This window comes from Rattus norvegicus, chromosome 2 (genome assembly GCF_021556685.1).
Source record: "Rattus norvegicus strain SHRSP/BbbUtx chromosome 2, alternate assembly SHRSP_T2T, whole genome shotgun sequence".
NCBI lineage: Eukaryota > Metazoa > Chordata > Mammalia > Rodentia > Muridae > Rattus > Rattus norvegicus.
The window spans coordinates 116548366-116569116 of record NC_141535.1 but is presented as its reverse complement, the minus strand read 5'-3'; the positions used below and the strand labels follow the sequence as shown (position 1 = coordinate 116569116).

The following is a 20751-nucleotide window of genomic DNA, read 5'->3' as shown; positions in this document are numbered from 1 at the left end:
CAGAGAGGCAAAAAGGCAGTTTGGTTCAACACAATTCAGTACCCAGTGATGCTTCAAACTTGGAAAGTCCAACCTGGAATAGATTATTTTAGGCACATTTAAACACATCACAATTAGGTAGAGAGCTTCCTGGTGATAATTAACTCAATCCCATGTGTACAACAAAAGCTTAAGACATGACTACACCAGAACTTCCTGTAAAGTTCATCTTCCATAAAGATGGCTCCTATAGATGAACTGGGCAAATAAGCTCAAGTTAAGGGACATGGGAAGGATCTGGTGTGCTCTCTGCTACACAGGGAATGAAAAGGTCACAAGGCTGTTAACCACCTCTGCTCCCAGTCCTGGGCAGAAAACAGGTTACATCACTCCCTTTGAAGAGACAGCCTTGAATGTTTAACATTCCCGGTTCTGCTACTGCTTATCTGTGAGCACCAGGGTTTCCATGCCATCTAAGTAGTTTAGCAAAGACTGTCTCACATAGTAGTTGCTCGATCCACAGGGCTGGAAGTCTTAGCATTCCCATTGTGGCACTAGCTGGCCTTCGGTCTACATTGGAAGCTCGGAAAAGTTGGTTCTCATATCGGCAAAGGAATGCCACAGTAGCAGGATGGTGAACTTGCCATCACGAGTGAAAGCAAGCAGACTAAAAGCAAAGTTTCCTTCTTCTGAGTCTTTTTATTTGGGTCACCACTACAAGGTGTCCCCAGTATTAACGGTGTATCTTTCTCCTTTACAGGAGAGCCCAGAACTTTGAGTTCTAATCAACTTGACAACCAAGATTAGTGTCACAGTTGGTTATGTGCACAGGAGCTCCCAGCATTCTTTATGGGCCTTTTCCTTAAGTTTCTCTGTGTCATCCTACCTATCCATAAACCTGCATTTACTTGGAAAGAAATTAAAAAAGTGTGGCATCCTGTGCCATTTGGAATGAGTCCAGAGTTGTGATCTCAGCTCCTGATCATCTCTATACACACCTAGGCTCAGCTCCAGTCCTGAGCTTAGTAAAGTAGCCCTGTTGCTAGGAAGGGCATCTACCTCTTCCTGCCTCTGTGTGACTTAGGAACACAGCCTCGTTCTCATCACGTCTTGTCACCTCTCCTCTGCACATCACTTTACTATCTGTGTTGGGAGACCTTTGAGATGGGAGGACACAGTTCACTTGGTAACTTGATGTCATGCCACCCCTAGGATTCTATTTTAATTGGGAAAATCGTGGAGTCAACTATCATTTTTAACATGTCCAGAATTCCATGCATTCTGTAGGAGCTAAGAACAAGGATGAATAAGAGAAACGTCTTTCTCTTTGAAGAGACGCTACTCTGCAGGCCAACAGAAGACAAGGACACAGTGATTTCAGACTCACCATTTGTGGCCATGGTTGGGTAAAGATGGGAAGGTTGAGTACGAACTAGTTAATAACTGAGGAGGAGCAAGGCAGAGTGAAGCTGCAAGAACAGGAGACAGGAGAGAAAGGCTTCTGGAGGCAAGAAGTATGAGAGGGGCTGGAGAAATGGTTCTGTGTTTAAGAGGGCCAAGGTTCACTTCCCAGCAGTCATGTGGTAGTTCACAACCATCTGACACTCCAGTTAGTCCTGGGTCTCATGCTCTTTTCTGGCCTCTGCAGGCACTATTCATGCATGTAGTACCCAGACATACATGTAGTCAAAATAGTCATACATATTAAATGAACAAATTAATTAATTAAAAATGATGGGATATATTGTCATAGAGTTTTAAACTGCTGGGTGTGGCAGTTTAAACAAGAATGGTCCTTATGGGCTCAAATATTTGAATACTTGGTCCCTGGTTAGTGGAACTGTTTGAGAAGGATCAGGAGGTGTGGTCTGGTTGGAGGAGGTGCATCACCGGGGACAAACTTTGAGGTTTTAAAAGACTTATGCAGTGCCCAATCATCTCTCTCTCTCTCTCTCTCTCTCTCTCTCTCTCTCTCTCTCTGAATCAAGCTGTGAGTGCTTAATTATTCCTTCACTGTGTATCATGGACTCTAACTCTCTGAAGCTGTAAGCCCAGTTAAACACTTTCTTATATAAGTTGCCTTGGTCATGGTGCTTTATCACAGCAGTAGAAAAGTGATGCATACAGTTAGAATTTTTCAGTTGTAAAAGTAGAATTCTTAGGCGGTTATACAGCTGGCCCTGCTCAAGCAGCTATCACTGGGTCAGATAGTCTCTTGTAGCCCATCTGGATGCAACAGGCAAAACTAGGAAAGGGAAAACTGAAAGGTTCACACATAGCCCCTCACATTCGTCCTATTCCCCAAAGGCCACACTCCCTATATAAAGTCTTCAGGTTCCTCCCATCCTTGCAAGCACCTCTTTCCCACAGGAGAGGGTCCACCCTTTTGAAATAAGAAGTATCTTCTCTTGAGGTCAGTCTGGACATTTGCTGCCTCCTGTTTCTTTAAGCTGTCTCAGAAAGCTAATAAATGCACTGTGATAAACCAACATGACCCAAAACAACCCGGGGTGAAAGGGTTTCTTTGTACTGGGTACACTGGGACATCACAGTCCATCAATGAGGGAAGCCAGGGCAAGAACTCAAACAGGACAGGGACCTGGGCACAGGAAGGGACCTTGGAGGAGTGTCGTTTACTGGTTTGCCTCCATGACTTAGCAAGTCTGCTTTTTTATAGCACCCAGTGCTACCTCCCTGAATTCTGATCCTCTTGCTTTTTTTTACCTTCTGAGTGGAAACTATTGTGTCTTCGATAAAACTAATTAAAAAATTAAACTAATTAATATTATGAATATTAATAATAATAAAACAATGTATTAGTGTGTGTGTGTGTGTGTGTGTGTGTGTGTGTGTGTGTGTGCGCGCGCACGGGCACGTGCACACACAACCTGTTCAAGCCCGTGTGTGGAATTCATGGAAGGACATGGAAACCAGGCTTGGCCAGACAATCTTTGACCCACCAAGTCACCTCACAGATTCGTAAACCTATTCTTTTATTTAGAACAGACAATTAACCAGAAAGGGCTACTATATTGAGCCTGTACTGTAACAATTTTTGAAAAAAAGAGAATGTGTCTGGGACAGAACATTTCCTCTTCTTATACGTTGTATATTAGGTATGTCTGTCCCCAATTACACAGAGTCCCTGGGGGCTCAGAACTTTCCACAGCCCTTTTGGTCTCTATGACAATGCACCTGGTGACTTCAGAGGAAACACGGGTGACAGGCAGAAATAGGTGCCAGGCAATGCAGAATTGTTGGCTGTAGAACCACCCAAGTCCTCCATGAGCATCTACTCTTGAGCTCTGCCTTTCGGCCAGGCTGCCTGAGTTCCCACCTCTTTAGGAAACTTCTAGAGGCCCGGCAGATCTAGATGCAGCAGGGGTCCTGATGGCTGTGGCTAGGCAGGGAGTTGGGAACTCCCTCTGGGACTCCACTTCCGATGATGCGTAAGCTTCCTGAGCTTGCAAAGGGCACATCCCAGGCGAGGAGCATCCGATCCAGCCAGCCCGTGGCCTCATGCAGCCCTTCAGCATCCCGGTCCAAATCACACTACAGGGTGGTCGGAGGCGCCAAGGGAGGTAAGTCCCCACCTGAATCTCCCATCAGTGTGCATCCTGTCCAACAAGGCCAGCGCAGCTATAATACGGCAGGCTGAAAGCTGAGTTTGGTAGGCGCTTTGAGGAGTCCAACTTGCAATGCCTGTCAGGTACCCCCAACCTCCACCCCACCCCCATCTTTGGTTGCTAGTTTGAGACAGGCTCTCGTGTAGTCCAGGCTGGCCTCAAGTTCTCCACACAGTTATGAATGAGCCTTCTGTCTCCTCTTCTCCAGTGCAGGGACTCCAGGCATGGACCAGTGTACCTGGATGCATAGGTGACATAGGCGGGGTGGGCTGTGGATCCCAGCACTCTGAGCAGTGTCCAGCAATACATCTTCTGTATGAAGGAATGAAGAAATGGCACCAGCCTTTGGTCCTATTGCTGGAGCCTTAATCCTCCAGATCAGGATTCAGGTTCTGTCTTCCCACCTAGGCAGCTGTATGACTCTGGGTCTTTGCCCCTCATCTTATCCTGCACTAGAGACGCTTATCTTTGTATGCTCTAGCAAGAGGTGCCTTCCTGGAATTCTCTAAACTAGACAGGTCTGCATATCTTATGTACATCATCATCATCATCATCATCATCATCATCATTATAACTATTATTATTTTGGGTTTTGTTAGTTTGGAGGTTTTGCTTGTTTTGTTTTCTAGTTTTGTTTTGTTTGTTTTTGAGACAGTATCTCATGTGGCCTGGGCTGACTGAAAACTCACTATGTATTTGATGCTGACTTTGAGCTCCTGATCTTCCCGCCTCCACCTCCCAAGTAGAGATTACTGGTGTTAACCGCCCAACTATGCTGAATAAGTGGGAAGTGAAAAAGATTATTTTAGGACCTTTCTCCTCAAAGCAGAAGAATTTTGAGGTTCAGGGATGTGGGGCCTTGAACTCCTGTGCTAGGGTTGGGGCAGCAGTGCAGTCAGAAATGGGCAGAGGAGAGGAGAGCCATGCCAGGCTTTTGAGATAAGATATTAGAGAGGTTCTGGCATGTTCATGGGACGGGGACATCTTGAAGCCAAGCTCTCCCACTACAGGAAACGTGAATGCCTTGTTAGTGCTATAAGCAGAACTCGGAGCTGGGTACCCACCAACCTCCAGTTTTAACTACCTTCCTGGGTATTTTGTTTAGGGCATGGAGGAGAAGAAGGAGAGGCAGTGGATGGGTTGGGGGTGGGTTCCAGGCTGGTAGAAGGGCCAGATCACAAAGTAGAGAGGCTCTCCTAGCTCTGAATTAATGCTTTTACGAGCAGATCATTACAGCGAGCGGCTTCGTGGTAGGAGACCGAATAGCAACCAGCCAGCAAGTGAAAATGAAGACGCTCCTCATAACACAAACAAGAAGGAAGACAGTCCAGTCAGTCCCCAACTCACCCCGGTCTCACTTTCATTCCTGAGATGCAGAGTTGAAGAGCTGCCCTTTGTGCCCACCCTGAGGTTGGTGGTAGCTTTTATCAGCCTCCTTTACTATTTCAAAAAAAGTTGCTAAGAACTTTTGTATTTACAAAACAAATGCCCAGAAAGGTTTGAGAAATGCCCCAAACCTCCTTTCAGTGGAAACAAACTTCAGGGAGGTGGCAGTTGAATACACAAGCCCCTCGTCACAAATACATGGGGATCCTCATGAGGTGAACCATGATGCATGCCTAAGCTACAGGGAGTTCTCGCATAGTCCAGATGTCAAAGGGCAAGGCTGCTGGTTTCTGTCCCAACCACACCCAGGCAAGCTATGGAGCTAGGGCTAGCCTATTTGTGCTGTTAGCAACTCAGTTTGCCTCAGCCTGAGAAGGTGGCATGGGAGCTTCTGCTGTGCTCTGGTCTGATTGGAAAGTCACCCTCTGCAGGGAGGACTGAGCAGAGAGGATTGGGCAGAAAGGATTGGGCAGGGAGGACCAAGCAAGTAAGACAAGGCAGGGAGGGAGGAAAGGACACAGAGGATACTGGTTGATGGCTCCAGGACATCAATATCCCTGGTGAAAAAAAATTAAAATGCTATTGACTCATCTCACTGACTAGAAAACAATGAGATCTTCTTAATCACTCTGAGATCCTGGGATTAAAAAGTGCTTTTAATACCACTGAGTTCAGCCCATACAGTGCTGTTACAGTGTCAGAAACTGAAGACAAGCCAGTGATGTTCAACTCTGAGGATGCAGGCAAGAACCGCATGCCTTACCTGACTGATGGACTGAAATCACAGGGAGCTTACAAATCATTGCTAATGGCATGGGGATTAAGTGGAAAATACGGGGTAAAGAAAACTATCTAATAAAACAACTCTATCTGATGTGATCATATTTTCTTAAAACAATATGAAGACAGGAGGGGTTGGGGATTTAGCTCAGGGGTAGAGCGCTTGCCTAGGAAGCGCAAGGCCCTGGGTTTGGTCCCCAGCTCCGAGAAAAAGAACCAAAAAAAAAAAAAAAAGATATGAAGACAGGAATAATCCAGGAACCGGACTGTACTTAAACTGACAAACTTGAGGAGCTGGAGAGATGGTGGAGTGGTTAAGAGCATTGGCTGATCTTTCAGAGGACCAGGTTTGGTTCCCATACCCACACAGTGGCTCACAACCCTCTGTGACTCCAGTGTGTGTGTGTGTGTGTGTGTGTGTGTGTGTGTGTGTGTTTCTCTGTCTTTCTGTCTCTGTCTCCGTCTCTGTGTGCACACTCATGTGCCCTTGGAGCCTAGAAGAGGGCATCCTAACCCTGAGAGCTGGAATTTCAGTCAGTTGTAAATTCTAGTCTAACATTGGTCCTCAGCAAGTGAGCCATACCAACTCTTAACTATGAGCCGGCTTTTGAGCACTTCAGCTTGCTTTTGTGACATTTTGACTGACAACTTTCTTTATGTCTGTGTCTTAGATTTATAAGAAATTTAAAACAATATTATCTCCTTACACCCAACCCCTTCTCTTCCTATCTCTTATGCAGTCTCATGTAAACGGGGTCTCCAGCTCACTGTGTAGTCAAGGGAGAGCTGCCTTCTTTCCAGCCCTAACCACAGGAATTCCAGGCCTGGGTCTCTGCCTCCCTACTTCTATTTCCTTTACCCTCTGATTTAAACATCTTTAACCTCCCTTTCAAGAGCCAAATGGTCTACAATTTTGATATTTGTAGGCCCAGATTCTTGGTTAAAGTTTATTATAGTCTTAGCACTTAGGGGGCTGAGGCAGAAGGATCAGAAGTTTAAGGCCAGCCCTGGTACACACAACCACACAGAACCAGAACACGGAGCACGAACTCCCTGAGGATTGCCACAAGTTTATAAAATTCCAGGGACAGTTGGAATTTCCTTCCTCTTCCCAACATCCTGTTATAAAAAGGATTCTTCTTGTGGTCACCCATCTAAGGGTGTGTGCATTGTGTCTACCCTTCCCTGGCACTGAATCTCAGGTCCTTTGAGGTCCAGGCTCCCCCTGAATGGCACATTAATCTTTACTTGGCTAGACCTGGGTGTGATTTCTGTCTCTGTCATTGTATAAACCTGATTGATACACAGAAAGTGAAGCTTTACTCTGCCTTTTGTTCTTTGTGCTCTTTTTAAAAAACAAAACATAATTTTGCCCAGCCTCAAACTCATGGTCTTCCTGTCTTTGCTTCTGACACCATGCCCAGGCTAGGGTTTGGGTTTTCAAGTACCTTTAGCCCTCCCACCCTCATTTTTAAGCTCTAGTCGGCATTGACCATGTGAGGCAGAAACCCATCGCTTCCACAGTCATAAGGTACTCGGGTGACTCCCCTTCTTCCTCATCTGCCTGCCAGCCTCTGCGTGCACTGCAGAAACCACCCTTTCTAAAGAGAATCTGCACGCAGATTTCCAGACCTTAATGATCACTTTCTCCATGGAATCGAGTCCTCACAGTGGAGCTCTGACTGTTGGCCTCCTGCAAACACTCGGTATTAAGTGGGAAGAAATAGAAGAGACGCCTCAGGACACTCCTGCCCCTACTCCTGACTCTTGTCAGAGTCTGACGGGTCTGCTGTTTTCCTGCAGTTGGCCATGTGAGTCAGGTATAAGAAGCACACAGACAGTCTGGGGAGATGGCTCTTGGGGTAAATTGCTTATCTGAATGCAAGAGGACCCATGTTTGACCCTTCAGAACACACACCAAATGCCAGATGCTGGTGGAGCCTGAAGGAGGAGGATCTCTGGGCTTGCTAGTTGGCCTAGCTTAACCCAGGAGCTCCAGCCCAACCCATTGAGAGACCATGTGTCAAGACATAAAGTGGAGCAGGCTGGAGAGATAGCTCAATGGGTGAAGAATTTGCCATGTAAGTGTGAGGACAGGAGGAACCTCTAGACCCCATGGTTTAAAAAAAAAAAACAGCTGGTTCAGTGGTTAGTGCCCGTTACCCCAGTGTTCTAACAGTGAAATGGAAGGAAAGCCAGGAATGTCCCCAGAGACTCCTACTCTGGCACATGTAATGGTCAAAAAAGAGAGACACTGTCTTCTGATTTTCTGATTCCATATGGAACTGTGCACCAAAATGGCGCGTGCACTTTCACGTGCACACGGGTGCACATGCATGAATGCACACACAGAGTTTTTCTTAAAGAATTTCAAGAAATTAAAAATTCCCAGGAAGGGCTGGCAAAATACCACACCCAATAACTTGAGTTCAGTTCCCAGAACCCACATGGTGGAAGGAAAGAACTGATTCCTGCAAGTTGTCCTCTGGCTTCCATACCAGAGCCATAGTAGGTATGCAAACCGATCCTCATTACCCAAGATAAATAAATGCCTCGCCCTGCCCCCAATCAACCCTATCAAGCAAGGCTTGCTGGGTCCCATTATCCATAGAGATGTAGCTTCCCTCAGGGAAGATTCCCCACCACCACAGCCTGAGATGCCAGTGGAGAGAAGTCAGAAGATGAGATCGAGTGTGGCGTCTGCTTTTGGAAAGGGCCTTTGCTGGGCTCAGGATTTCATAAGCGGTTTCAGCAGACTGACCTGAGTTTCCACACTTGGCACTGCATTTCTCTGGCTTATGGTTTTCTGAAGCCTCTTAAAATGAAAAGACGCTGGACATAAATAGCTGTTGACCTTGGGACATAGAGAAACTGTGGCAACTGGAGGACACAGACCCGATCACTGGGAAATCAGTATGGTTTGGGCAGCTTGTCCGCAAGCAGGAACGTGGCTCTTGTGATGTTTTCAAAGGGCAGAAATGAGCATTTAAATGAGAACTGTCATGATTCTAAACAATACCATCTTAGAAAAACCCATGGAGAGCTGTGTGGCTGGATGCTGCCCATGGCTGCCATGGTGTGTGGCCCTGATGGCCTTTACCACTGAGCAGACACCCCTGGGAAGAACTCACCACAGCTCTTGGGAGAGGAGAGGTGAAAGGAAGCAGAGTAGATAGATGGGAGAAAGTGCTTAGTTTGCAGATGGAGGGATGGGGAGTGGGGATTAATCCTGTAGACCAGGCCACTTAGGTGACTGGCAGGTAGGGGAGGGGATGACGACAAGAGCAACCTCCTGTCTCAGGTCCTCTTCATCCATCCTAAACGTGGCTTCTCCATTCATGTTTTCCAAACAGAATTCATGAGCATGTGGAGTAACCACATTCAGAGAGCCATAGAAATCACTGAAAGATGAACAGGCCCAGAACATGAATCACATAGGACAAAAGAGCCACAGCCAGGAAATTGTCTTGGTCATAGATAGGCATCCTGAGATGTCTCCAGGAACTGCAGTCTCTACTTGGTAGTTTCTCCATTCCGCCCTCCCTTTCTTCTTCCAAAAAAGGAATTAAGAGTGTTTCTGCGTGTGTGTTCCTCTTTGTCCTTATGTGCACCTATGCGTGCAGGTGTGTCTGTGGAGTCCAGGGTGTTGGATTCACTGACCTAGAGGCGCAGTTGTGAGCCTCCTGATATGAGTGCCAGGATCTGACACTGTCTCCAGCAAGAGATACGTGCTCTTAACAGCTGACCAGCCCCTCATCTCTCCTTTTATTTCCTTTTTTTATTATAGGGTCTCATGGAGCCCAGGTTGGCCTCAAACTTACTCTGAAGCCCAGGCTGGCCTTGAACTCCTAATCCTCCTGCTTCTATCTCCTGAGTGCTGGGATCACACACATACACCATCGTGTGTTCTGCAAGGAGAGTAATCTAAGATAGCTACGCTTTCAGTTTTAAGTGAGTGCGTTTATCACTCATGTAGTAGGCAAAGGTAAAAGAATGACAGCAAGCAAGAGGTAGCCTGAAAACACCATCCCCTCAGGGGCTTGCGATACCCAGAAGAGTGGGCAGAGGACACCTGCTCAAGGCAACATGCTTCGAAGTTGAACCTGAGAGGTTCCAGGTGTGGCGGTATTCTCTCCATGGATGAGCCTTCCAGCTTCCGGTTCCCATCAGACATTTTTATGTCATGGGACAAACAACAGTAACCTTTTTTTGGAAAGGTTTTACCTTTCAGGGGCTCTGGAAGCAATGAACTTTTTGTTTGTTTTTATTTTCCTGTATATGTGTTGTATAAGTGTGTGTGTGTGTGTGTGTGTGTGTGTGCATATGTACGTGGAGGCACTAAAGCGATGCCCTGAATGGTTCTGCATGAGCTCTTCCATAGTATTCACTCAACCAAACCCAGAGCTTACTGATATGGCCACGCCTATGGACAGCTTGCACTGGGACCACCCCTCACCCCTCCCACCCTCACCCCCCAGCTCCCACCCCCTCCCACCACCCCCAATTCCCCCACTACCTCTGCCCCAGCCTGGAATTATAGGCAACTGCCATGATTACCTAGATCTACTCAGATTTAACTGGGATCTAGAAACAGGAATTCGAGTTCTTTAATTCTTTATCTACTACATTTTCCCAGTCCCAAACTGTGCACTGTTTTTTATAGTCTTAGCTATCTACCATTTGCCCCTTTCTCTAACACGGACATAAGGAACAGCCTAAGGACTCTTGGAGTGTATTTGATTAAAAAATCCAAACTTAAACCCAAACCAAACCAAAACCAAAACAACAATAACAACAAAACAAAACAAAACAAAACAAAACAAAACAGAAAAACTAAAAACTGGACTGGGAGAAGGGAATCGTCCTTGCTCTCAGAGTCCATTTTCAAACCTTAAAAAAAACAAACAAACAAACAAACAAACAAAAAACGAACACACATGATGACTTGGCAATATAATATACATTATGCCACACTCAGTTTTTTATATCTTAAAAAATATTCAACAATGTATCATTTTAGTTTATTTTGATAGCGCCGGTTCTCAGATCTGAGCATGGGATCTGGGGCAACGCAGGGAACCTGCTTCTGACTTCAGGGAACCAGACTTAGGTTTGCCCGAGCTCAAAGCTGGAGCTCTCTCAAACTTACACAGCATCCTTTCTGGCTTCCCCCAAAGGACAGCACTTCCGGCCTCAGGCATAAGCAATGGAGATCCCCTGAAGGTGCACCCAAAACTTCCATCGAGCGCTGGTGAGGACCGGGCCACGCTGCTGGGCATCGCCATGATGGCCTCCTCCGTGCTGATGTTCTTCCTGCTGGGGACCACTGTGTTGAAGCCCTTCATGCTCAGGTGAGACACGGGCTCCCAGGCGGGTCCAGCTCCGCACTGGAGTTCATTCGCGAGCACACCCTGGAGAGCTTGCCTGTTCGTGCTGGAGACAGTGGTGGTAGGGGAGGTGTGGAACTCCCCGGTGTTCACAGTCCACCGGTTCTTCTGCACACGGTTGCCTTACCAGTTGAGATGGATGTGGTTGGTAGCAGAAAGGCACTTCTGCTGGAGAATGTCAGCTGGCGTGTGTAGTACAACCAATTAATGCTTATCCCGACAAGCTTACAAATAAGACTCCGACTATGGTTTTTTTAATTTGGTTTTGACAATTCCCGGAGTGGGGGGTGTCACCCTTAATCTACTTTTCTAATTGCTCGCCTGGCTACCTCCCCAGTAGTGTACCGGAGATACTTGCTCATTCTCCTGGCCACGTGCTCACCATCCCTCTCTCTTCAGGGTGGCTTCCTCCCCTCTTCTCCAACCAGATCACTCAAAACCTACTTCCCTCCAATCCCTCCAGTCTATTTTATTTAACCAATAGTTCTAAATCAAGGATCAAAGTTTGCACCACACAAGCTTATAACTGTGAGGTCTAGACACTTGGGTACAGGATGTCGCATCACAGTCCAACAGAGCAAATCTCCACAGGCCTTTTCTCAGGTACCAGGGACAACCTCTGCCCCTGCTCAGCCTGAGGACTTACGGAATCTTGCACCTACTCGCTCCCTAAATTGCTGTGCCTCCTAGGATGCCCAGAGCCTACTTCACTCCTGTAACCAAAAGGGACTGTGTGACCCTCAGTTGGACATTTGTAGCTGGCTCTTCATTAGGGTTCTGGCTTTCTTTTCTCCCCCTTTTCCTGTTAATCTTCTCACCTTAAAAACAAACAAACCATGAATGCATGCATGGCCTGTGTCTGAGCGAGCTGAAGAAATTTACACACACCCCTGCCCAGATTCAGAGAGAGGGAGAAGAGGTGTGAAGGGGAACAGTTTTGAGGAGTCAGTTCTCTTCCTCAGCCATGGGGGTCTTAGGGATTGGACTCAGGTTTCAGGGTTGGCGGCAGGAGCCTGGACGTATCTCCTCAGCTGGAATTACAGGAGGCTTTGGGCTGTTAAGTACTGGGATTTAAACACGGGTCTTCCCCAAGAAGTAGTGTGTGATCTGAACTGCTGAGCCATGTCTCCCGTGCCCAGCCTGCTTGTTTAAACATGTGATGTAGCAGGGGCACAGTTGCAGGATCTCTGTAGTAAGGAGTGGTGCGGGCGTAGCCTGAGCATCCAGTGTTCATTTCTGCCTCAGCATTCTCCAGTCTCAGGGAGCAGTTACGGTTTCTAAGGGTGACAGTCTTTCTCTTCACCCCTCATCTCATCTTTCAGACAAGGGGACAGAGAACTGGGGGAGATCGAGCCGCAAAGTCCCAGAGAAGTTTCACTTCTATCAGAGGAACTATTGGAGTCAGTTTCTTTAGGGATTCCATCCCTGAAGCTACCCATTCCCCAGTAGATGGTTTGCCTTTCTCTTTTTAAAACTTCGTGATTTTCTAAAGCTTTTGATTCTTTGTGAGTTTCACATCATGCACCCCGGTCCCGCTCATCTCTCCCATCCTTCCATATCCATCTCATCCTTGCAGCTTACACACACACACACACACACACACACACACACACACACACACACACGCACACACACACAACAGACAGCAACTTACCATAGAAGCTCCAGTGTGTCTGTCACACTGTGTCCCACAGGGTATCCCTCTGTCCACACATCTTCACTTGCAAATGTTCATGCGTCACTGGTCTGTTTGAGGTCTCTGGCTTCTGTGACATCATCAATACTGGATCCTCTTTGTAACGCCTGGTTTTCCTCTTGTTACCCCGTGTCACGGAGATCCTACTGTGTTGGATCAGCAGGACCTGTCATTTCACACATCTCAACAGTTCACAGATGGTACATATTTTGGGGTGGGCCAGTTCAGACTCCCAGATTTGGGCCTGGGGGTAGCTGAGCTGGTCAGCCCACTGGCTCTCCCGCTCTACTGAGGCAAGTCTTGGTGAGGCCCCCAAATGGCCATTGGCAGGTGGCAGGGGTCAGCTCTCCTACTCTCTTGCCTACAGGGTTGGCTCATCCATACGCACACCACCAGAGCACTTTTCACTGTGACACCCAGTCAAGGTTTGAGGGCCCACTCTCCCAGATGCTGCAGCCTGTGAGGCGCTGGGCCAATGCTCCGACTCATACCCTCTGGACTGGCTCACCCATACCTTTGCCATCAGGGCAAGCTCCACTGTATTGCTCAGGCAGGGCCCTGCCTCACAAATGCTACAGCCAGTGAGGAGACAGGACTAGCCGTCCCGCTCTCACAAACCCAGGGTCAGCTCTCCAGGCTACTGCAGGTAGCAAGGGTAGCAGGGGAAGACATCAACCCTGTACCTCATGACAGAGAGGGCAGTTCTGCACTCTCACCCTCAGGGTTGGCTCACTTGGACTCCCTCCACCAGGGTCAGCCAGCTCTGCTGTGCTGCTCAAAAACTCTGGCTCAGGACCCTGTGGACAGCTTTCCTGAGTGCTGGAAGCTTCAAGAAGCAAGTGGCAGTGGTGGTGCTGTTACCTCCGCTACCCATGGCAGATGAGTGATGAGGTCAGCTCTCCCACAACCCCAGCTGCCAGACCAGCTCCACTGTGCTGCCGGGTGAGGCACTGGGTCTACTCTCCCTAGTGCTCCCTCTGGTAAAAGATGGGGCTAGCTCGCTAAGCGTCCAGTGAGGGGCTGGGGCAGTTATACACAGTCCCTGGACATCCCCATGTTCTCTGATGGTGATATGAGCCATAGACCCCCACCACTGCACAGCCATGGACTCAGACATGACCTCAGTGGCAGCTTGGACTGGTCCTCTCCATGGTCCTAGGTGGCTGGACTGGCCACTCACAACAGACAATTACTTTTTACCCTTGAGTCCCCAGTTTCATTTCCATGCCCCCCCCCCCAAAGATTTATTTTTATCGGATCTCAATACAAATGGTTGTGAACCAGCATGTGGTTGCTGGGATTTGAACTCAGGACCTCTGGAAGAGTAGTCAGTGCTCTTAACCACTGAGCTGTCTCTCCAGCCCACCCATCTCTCTCTTAATGTTCAAGCTGCTCCACTTGTCTTCTCTCCTATTTGACCACCACATATTTACATAGTGCGGTGGCTCCTGTGGCAGGCTGGCATGGCCATTGTGCTGGAGGGTGCAGGTGTGTGGGTGGCATGGTAGTCAGCAGGTCTCTGTCCTTTTCCTCTGGTGCTGTGCTGCATGGCCTGGATTTGACTTTATGTCTTTCTCTTTTAATTCAGTCCAGAATCTCATCCTGTGGGATGGCACCACTCAGTGTGGGCCTTCCCTCCCAATCCAGTCTAGAAACTTCCTTACACATAGGTATGGTGCCGTAGGTATCCTAGGTATCCTAGGTATCCACAGTGTGTTCTAGCTTTCCTTCTGTTGCTTAGGTACAGGACTGACTTTCCTACTGCTGTGATAAAATACCATGACCAAGGGCAGTATGTGGAAGATTTATTTTGGCTTATGGTTCTACAAGGATAAAAGCAGGGAGGCATGGTGGTAATCAGGTGTTGCGGCAGGACCAGGAAGGAGAGATCATATCCTCAACTGCAAGCACAGAGGTCGGATTCCAAGCTTTGATCCTTAGATTCTCAAGGCTCACTCCAGTGACATATTTCTTCTGGCCCGGCCACACTACGACATCTCCCTACACACAGTACCGGCCGGGTACTCCAAAGGCCCACTCTCACCAGGAAGATGGTGGCTGCATCTAAAGTGACCGCATGAGAGACGGTGGGTTATCCAATGTGACTCTTGGTGGCTCAGCAGTCAGGGTAATGATACGCAGTTCATATCTCCTAATATGTGCCTCTTAACTACTATTAGTTTAGAGATTCTCGGGCCTCAGCTCAGACCTCCTGAGCTAGAATCTCTGCAACACTGGAATCCACACTAGTCAGTCTTGATGCTAACACATAGCTCTAGGGTTGATAGTATTGTGCCAGGGCTAACAGAGAGGAAATACACTCCTAGGATGAGAACCGAGGCAGACGCCACCCAGCTCTTTTCCCATCTGTGTCCCCGACTTTCCCTGACCAGGATGCGATGTTTGTGCTGACGTATGTGACGGGCAAGTGGCTTAGCATGCCTCAGAATTCGGAAATTGATTTTCCAGTAGCTGCCTTTAGAACCTAACATCCGTACTTAGGAAAAACATTTTTCTTTTTTGAATTTCAAAGCTCTCCCAGAGAAGAATCAAACTGCACCACTGTCCACACACACATTGCAGATGATTGGCTGGACTTTGCCTTCACCTGTGAGGGTAGCTGCCAGGGCCAGGGGACATACCCTTGCCTGCAGGTGTTCGTCAACCTTAGCCACTCGGGACAGAAAGTGCTTCTCCATTACGATGAGGAGGCCATCAGGACCAACCCCAAGGTAATGTGAATTTGACAATTAAAACTTCTCTGCTGCCCTTACATAGTGCTGTCCTGAGCAGGAAAAATCAGTTCCCTTCTAGTGAACATTTACTTTTTTGGAGGGTGCCACATAACCCTGGATGTTTCCAAACTTAATGCAGCCAAGACTGGGGATGAACTTTGGAAGCAGTGGTGGGATTGCCATGATGTGTTATGAGCTGAGGACTGAACTAGGCAGGGCTTTGTGCACACTAGTAGGCTCGACTGAGAAAAGCTTCAATTACCTCAGAATTATGTTCACAGCATCACGGTCAGGATAGGTGAGGCTGAGAGCAGTCTTGGAAAAGACATGGGGCAACCAGAAAGGAGAGGCACATTTCAGTTTCCTTGCTTGATGTGAAGTCCTAAACGGGAAATGTCTCCTCCATATTGTAGCTCTGGTTAAGAATGAAATCAGTATCCATTCAGCCACACGGGTAATTCTTAAGGCATTTAAAGAACTTTTAATTTAAATAACTTATACCACTAGTCCATGTGATTTATAGTTCACAGGTAGACTTAACTCTAAATGTTTCATTAGCTGACATGCTACAATTTAGTGTTGTCGGTCACTAAACACTTAATCTCATGGCTTCTGGTTTTCAGTTTTGGATGTGGCCATTTCTAAAATCATACATTAGAAAGCGTGTTTGTAGGCATGCATGTTATGGTACATCTCTGTGTGTATGTGAGCATGCCTGCCATGCTGTGTGGAGATGAGAGGCTGGCTCACAGGCCTCAGGTCTCTTCCATGTGAAGCTGGGCCTAGAACGGATGTGGTGAGGCTTGGCAGCGAGCACCTTTGCCTGCAGAGCCATCTCCAGGGCTCCGTCTCTCACATTCCCGTAGTCCCCTCAACATGGGAGCCCAGATATGAACAGACATGGTCATTTCATTCTGTGTGCTCCTGCCAAGCACACCCCACCACGGTACAAAATGAGCATGTCTCTCTTCTGCCTCCTCACCATAGTATTAGCCTGGAGCCTTAGTGCTGGCCACTGGTAACAGAGTTTTTCCCTCCTCCAAACTCCTAGTGCTTTTACACACCCAAGTGTCACGGAGACAGGGATCATCTGCTCAACAGTGCCCTGGACATCAAGGAATTCTTCGATCACAACAATGGAACTTTCCCCTGCTTCTACAGTCCTGACGGGCCCCTGGGAGTGGTCCTGAGGAAGTCTGGCCACAAGGTTGTCTTTCACTGCTTATTTTGGCCTTTACTGACATTGCTGGGAGGCGCTCTGATTGTTGGTTTGGTTAGGCTAACACAACATCTGTCCTTTCAGTGTGAAAAGTATAGAGCAGTGGTAAGAGCTTAAGCAGGAGCTAGAACACATCCTGCGGGCTGGCGCAGGTCTACACTGTACAGTGTGGCAAAGAGTCAGGGAAGGAACAGAGAGAACTGAAGAGGGAGGTCCCACCTCTCCAGTTCCAAGATGCTCCAGATGAAGACTTGACCACTGCCAGGCAGACTTGTGATCCCAGCCCTTGGGAGGCAGAGGCAGGAGGATCAGGTTCAAAGGCAACATACTGGGGTTGAAGAGTATTCCCAGGCCCTGGGTTTGAGCCCCAGTACTAGAAACAATCATATCTGCTTACAGACCTGCTGTGTGAGGGCAAAGGCACAGCTTTCCACACGAGAACGTCTTTAAATGTTGACCATTTTCTATTAATTCTAAACAATATGTACCGTTTCAACAGTTTTTCCAATCTCCTTCACACAAGCCATGGAAGCAGTCTTCTCCTCATAGGCAAAATTAATTCAAGGCAGGTCTTTATGTGACTTAAGCTCTCCGGCAGGGGAGGGTAACAAGCCACTGCTGAGTCTGTCTGTCCAACACTTAGCAGCTAGCTTATGAGGTTCACATGAAAACATTTCTCACAGGAAAAAAAAATATTAGGAGCTGGGGAGATGGCTCAGTTGGTAAAACATTTGCAGTGCAAGCAGGATTACCTGACTTGTCAGACACATTAAAAAAAAAAAAAAGCAAACAAACAAAACAAAGACAAGGACTGAGGGCCAGCCCTGAAGTTGCTCTGGTCTCCGCACACCTACACATGGACACACACACACAGATTCACAGCTAGTAGTTCATTACTACAAGTAGATAAAAGCCACCAAAAGAAAGCCCAGGCCCACATTTACTGCAGTTGGTTCTTCACACTTCATCCCAAGGGGAAAACCCACTCTTTACAGTTGCTCAGATATGGCCTTGTACTGCACCAGCTCTTTTTACTTTGTGGCATCATTTTCTACTTGCTCCTTTCTGTCTCTGCTTGGTGTGGGAACAGGAGACATGGCTACAAGTGTGAAGTTAGCTGTAGCAGAATCCAACATTTACCTCAGACAGCTCACGCTCTAGAATGGTCCCATGATGCATAGTCAGCCTCCTGTAACAGTCAGCCGGGGCCCTGGAGATGGCTCAGTGGTTAGGAATGCTCGTCTCCCTTGCCAAGGACTTGAGTTTGGTTTCTGGCACCCACATGTCGGCTCATAACCACCTGAAACTTCAGTTCCAGGACATCTAACCCTCTTTGGCCTTTGCAGTCAGTACATGCATGCAGTGCTCATACGTACATGCAGGCAAAACAGTATATACATAAAAGTTTAAAAAGCCAACAAAGTGACTCCTAAGTGTCACGAGACTTCCAACAAGGCCTAGATTAAAGTGAGTGTATGAGCTGAGGAGCCTGCTGTTTTCCCAAAGTACCTCAAGGTGTCTTTACAGTTCCACACATAAAATGAAAAACCCTTCATTATAGACAACGGAATGAGACTTTTGAAACAACTTTTGCCCTGCTGGTGTAATCAAGCCACGCTTGACTCTAAGCCCGTTGAAGGACTGTTCGTTATTAAGTTTAAGTCACGATTCGTGAAGTGGGTGGCTCAGTAGTGTAGCTGCTATAGACAATGGGTCCGGTTCTCTCACCTTCTGTGGGTGGGATGAGCAGGCTTTTTCCAGGGGCCAGCCCTTGGGAATGTCGCTTTTGATGATCTTTAGGCATAAAGATCCGGGGTGTGGAACAGCAAGTTTAGTTTTGATAACTTGCAGAAGTGATGCAGATACTGTGGCTGTGAAACCCTTGCACTGAGCTGAAGCAGCCCACTTGGTCATCATTGGTGGCAGTAGAGAGCAGGTAAGCTCTGACAGGTCTCTCTCTGCTACCCCACCCGCTAGTCCCTTGGCTAACTGATCTGCTCTGTAAAGGTTGTGAGTGTTGCCTTGTACAGACCTCCCTATAATAAAATCCTAAAATAAAATACATGTGTGCCGATATTTTTTTAAAGCTTACCAAAATCCCATAAGTGGAGATTCTGTCATTTTCTCAAATTAAAGATTTCCTAGTAAATTTGAGTTCCAACTTAACATAGATTTTGTGCTTCCCCTACCATCCTCATCACTGAAGCCCCAGGTGTGTTTCATCGTCACAGAGGCTTTCCCCGAAGACAGAGGCTAGCGGTTCATCCCACGGAAGACAGACGTCAAGGTGAGGAACAAAGACAATTTGACATTCAACACGTGGCAGTCCAGCAGGCTGAGCTGTGAAGCGGGAGGCATCGACGCTCATTCATGTATTCTTACCAAACGCATCCCAGACTCTCCTGCACCGCGGATAGAGGGAAGGCAGTTTGCTTCTAAACAGATGCTATGTATATTCTAGTTTTCAACAGATGTGAGAAAACAGCCTGTTTCCTACCCACTTTTACACATATGCGCACACCTGCATGTATGTATGCATATGTGTGCTTAAAATACAAGAGTGTCTAATTCTGTTTTTCATGTTCAGGCCTCTGAGTTTTCTTTTGTTTTTACTACTGGGAATTGAACCTAGAGTCTTGTGGCAGGCACACTCTACCACTGATACTGTGAATGCATACTAGCCAAGGTATTCGATAATAATTCCTTATGCTTTAGAGAAATTAGCATTCATCTCTCTGCTACTCATTGCCAGGGCAGAAAAGAAAAATAAAATTGGTCCAGTTTTTCTCGTCTTTGTTTTTATGGTTTTTGGAAACAAGATTTATTTGTGTAGGCCTGGTTATGCATGAACTCACAGAGGTCCATCTGCCTCTGCCTCCTGAGCACTCTAAAGGTGTGCCCTACCACACCTGGCTTGACTCAGATTGTCAATCAGGTGTTCTTGGTAATTACAAAACAAAGTAGACTGTTCATAGTAACACTAGTTTGCCTTTTAAGACAAACATCAAGAGGGATTCTCAGAGCTCTTGGCTTATACCACACAGTAAGGACCATTTAGATACAAAGTAAGTTTTCTTTTGGAATGAACAGACTATGGTGCAGACACTGACAGACAGTGGTAATTAGCACTGTCAGTCTGTGCAGTCTCAGGCTGAACCCCTTGCTGGGAATAGTATGACAGCAGCTCATCTTTGTGAGCTATAGTCATCTATATTCTAAGTCAGGTTTGCAACCTTCCTAATTGTGCCTGCCACCCTTTAGTACAGTGCCTCATGTTGGGGTGACCTCCAACTATAAAATTAGTTCATTGCTACCTTTTTACATTTCAAATGTTATTCCCTTTCCTGGTTTCCTGTCTATAAGTTCCCTATCTTCTCCCCCTCCCCTTCCTCTATAAGTATGTTTCCCTCCCCTCCACCCACCCCCCTACCGCCACGCCGACATTCCCTTGCACTTGGGGTCCAACCTTGGCAGGACCAAGGGTTCCTCCTTCCACTGGTGCCCAACAAGGCCATCCTCTGCTACATATGCAGTTGGAGCCATGGGTCTGTCCATGTATACTCTTTGGGTAGTAGTTTAGTCCCTGGGAGCTCTGGTTGGCTGGCATTGTTGTTCTTATGGGGTTGCAAGCCCCTTCAGCTCTTTCAGTCCTTTCTCTAATTCTTCCAACAGGGCTCTCGTTCTCAGTTCAGTGGTTTGCTGCTGGCATTCACCTCTGTATTTGATATGTTCTGGCTGTGTCTCTCAGGAGAGATCTATATTTGGTTCCTGTCAGCATGCACTTCTTAGCTTCATCAAGCTCATCTAGTTTTGGTGGCTGTATGTGTGTGTGTGTATATATATATAGGCCACATGTAGGGCAGGCTCTAAATAGCCGTTCCTTCAGTCTCTGCTCTAAATTTTGCCTCCATATCCCCTCCTATGGATATTTTTGTTTCCCCTT

At 47.3% G+C, this 20751-nt stretch overlaps 1 protein-coding gene and 2 long non-coding RNA genes across 4 annotated transcripts; 1 reads left to right on the top strand and 2 right to left on the bottom strand.

The window, feature by feature from the left end:
• Nucleotides 1-3229: 3229 nt before the first annotated feature.
• Kcnmb3 (potassium calcium-activated channel subfamily M regulatory beta subunit 3) lies at nt 3230-19593 on the top strand. Of its 2 annotated transcripts, XM_087622032.1 has the most exons (5): nt 3230-3560; nt 10949-11122; nt 15388-15586; nt 16641-16796; nt 19015-19593. In XM_087622032.1, the coding sequence occupies exons 1-5, from the start codon at nt 3499-3501 to the stop codon at nt 19063-19065; spliced, it is 642 nt and encodes a 213-aa protein (XP_087478158.1). In that variant the 5' UTR covers nt 3230-3498; the 3' UTR covers nt 19066-19593. The 2 variants fall into 2 exon arrangements, with proteins under 2 accessions (XP_087478158.1, NP_001098030.1); NM_001104560.2 differs by lacking the exon at nt 19015-19593 and having other exon boundaries at nt 3239-3560; nt 16641-17582.
• Nucleotides 10776-12871, bottom strand: LOC147996212 (uncharacterized). Its single transcript, XR_015671511.1, has 2 exons — nt 12813-12871; nt 10776-11340 (listed from the first exon to the last, which is right to left on the bottom strand). It is a non-coding gene; the product is annotated as an uncharacterized LOC147996212 (long non-coding RNA).
• LOC147996211 (uncharacterized) lies at nt 14647-16721 on the bottom strand. Its single transcript, XR_015671510.1, has 2 exons — nt 15852-16721; nt 14647-14918 (listed from the first exon to the last, which is right to left on the bottom strand). It is a non-coding gene; the product is annotated as an uncharacterized LOC147996211 (long non-coding RNA).
• Nucleotides 19594-20751: the final 1158 nt, after the last annotated feature.

Coding starts and splice junctions, on each gene's coding strand:
- Kcnmb3 (NM_001104560.2), top strand. CDS start 3,499: ATGCAGCCCTTCAGCATCCCGGTCCAAATCACACTACAGGGTGGTCGG. Junction 3,561..10,948: donor GGTCGGAGGCGCCAAGGGAG/GTAAGTCCCCAC, acceptor CTTCCCCCAAAG/GACAGCACTTCCGGCCTCAG. Junction 15,587..16,640: donor CCATCAGGACCAACCCCAAG/GTAATGTGAATT, acceptor CCAAACTCCTAG/TGCTTTTACACACCCAAGTG.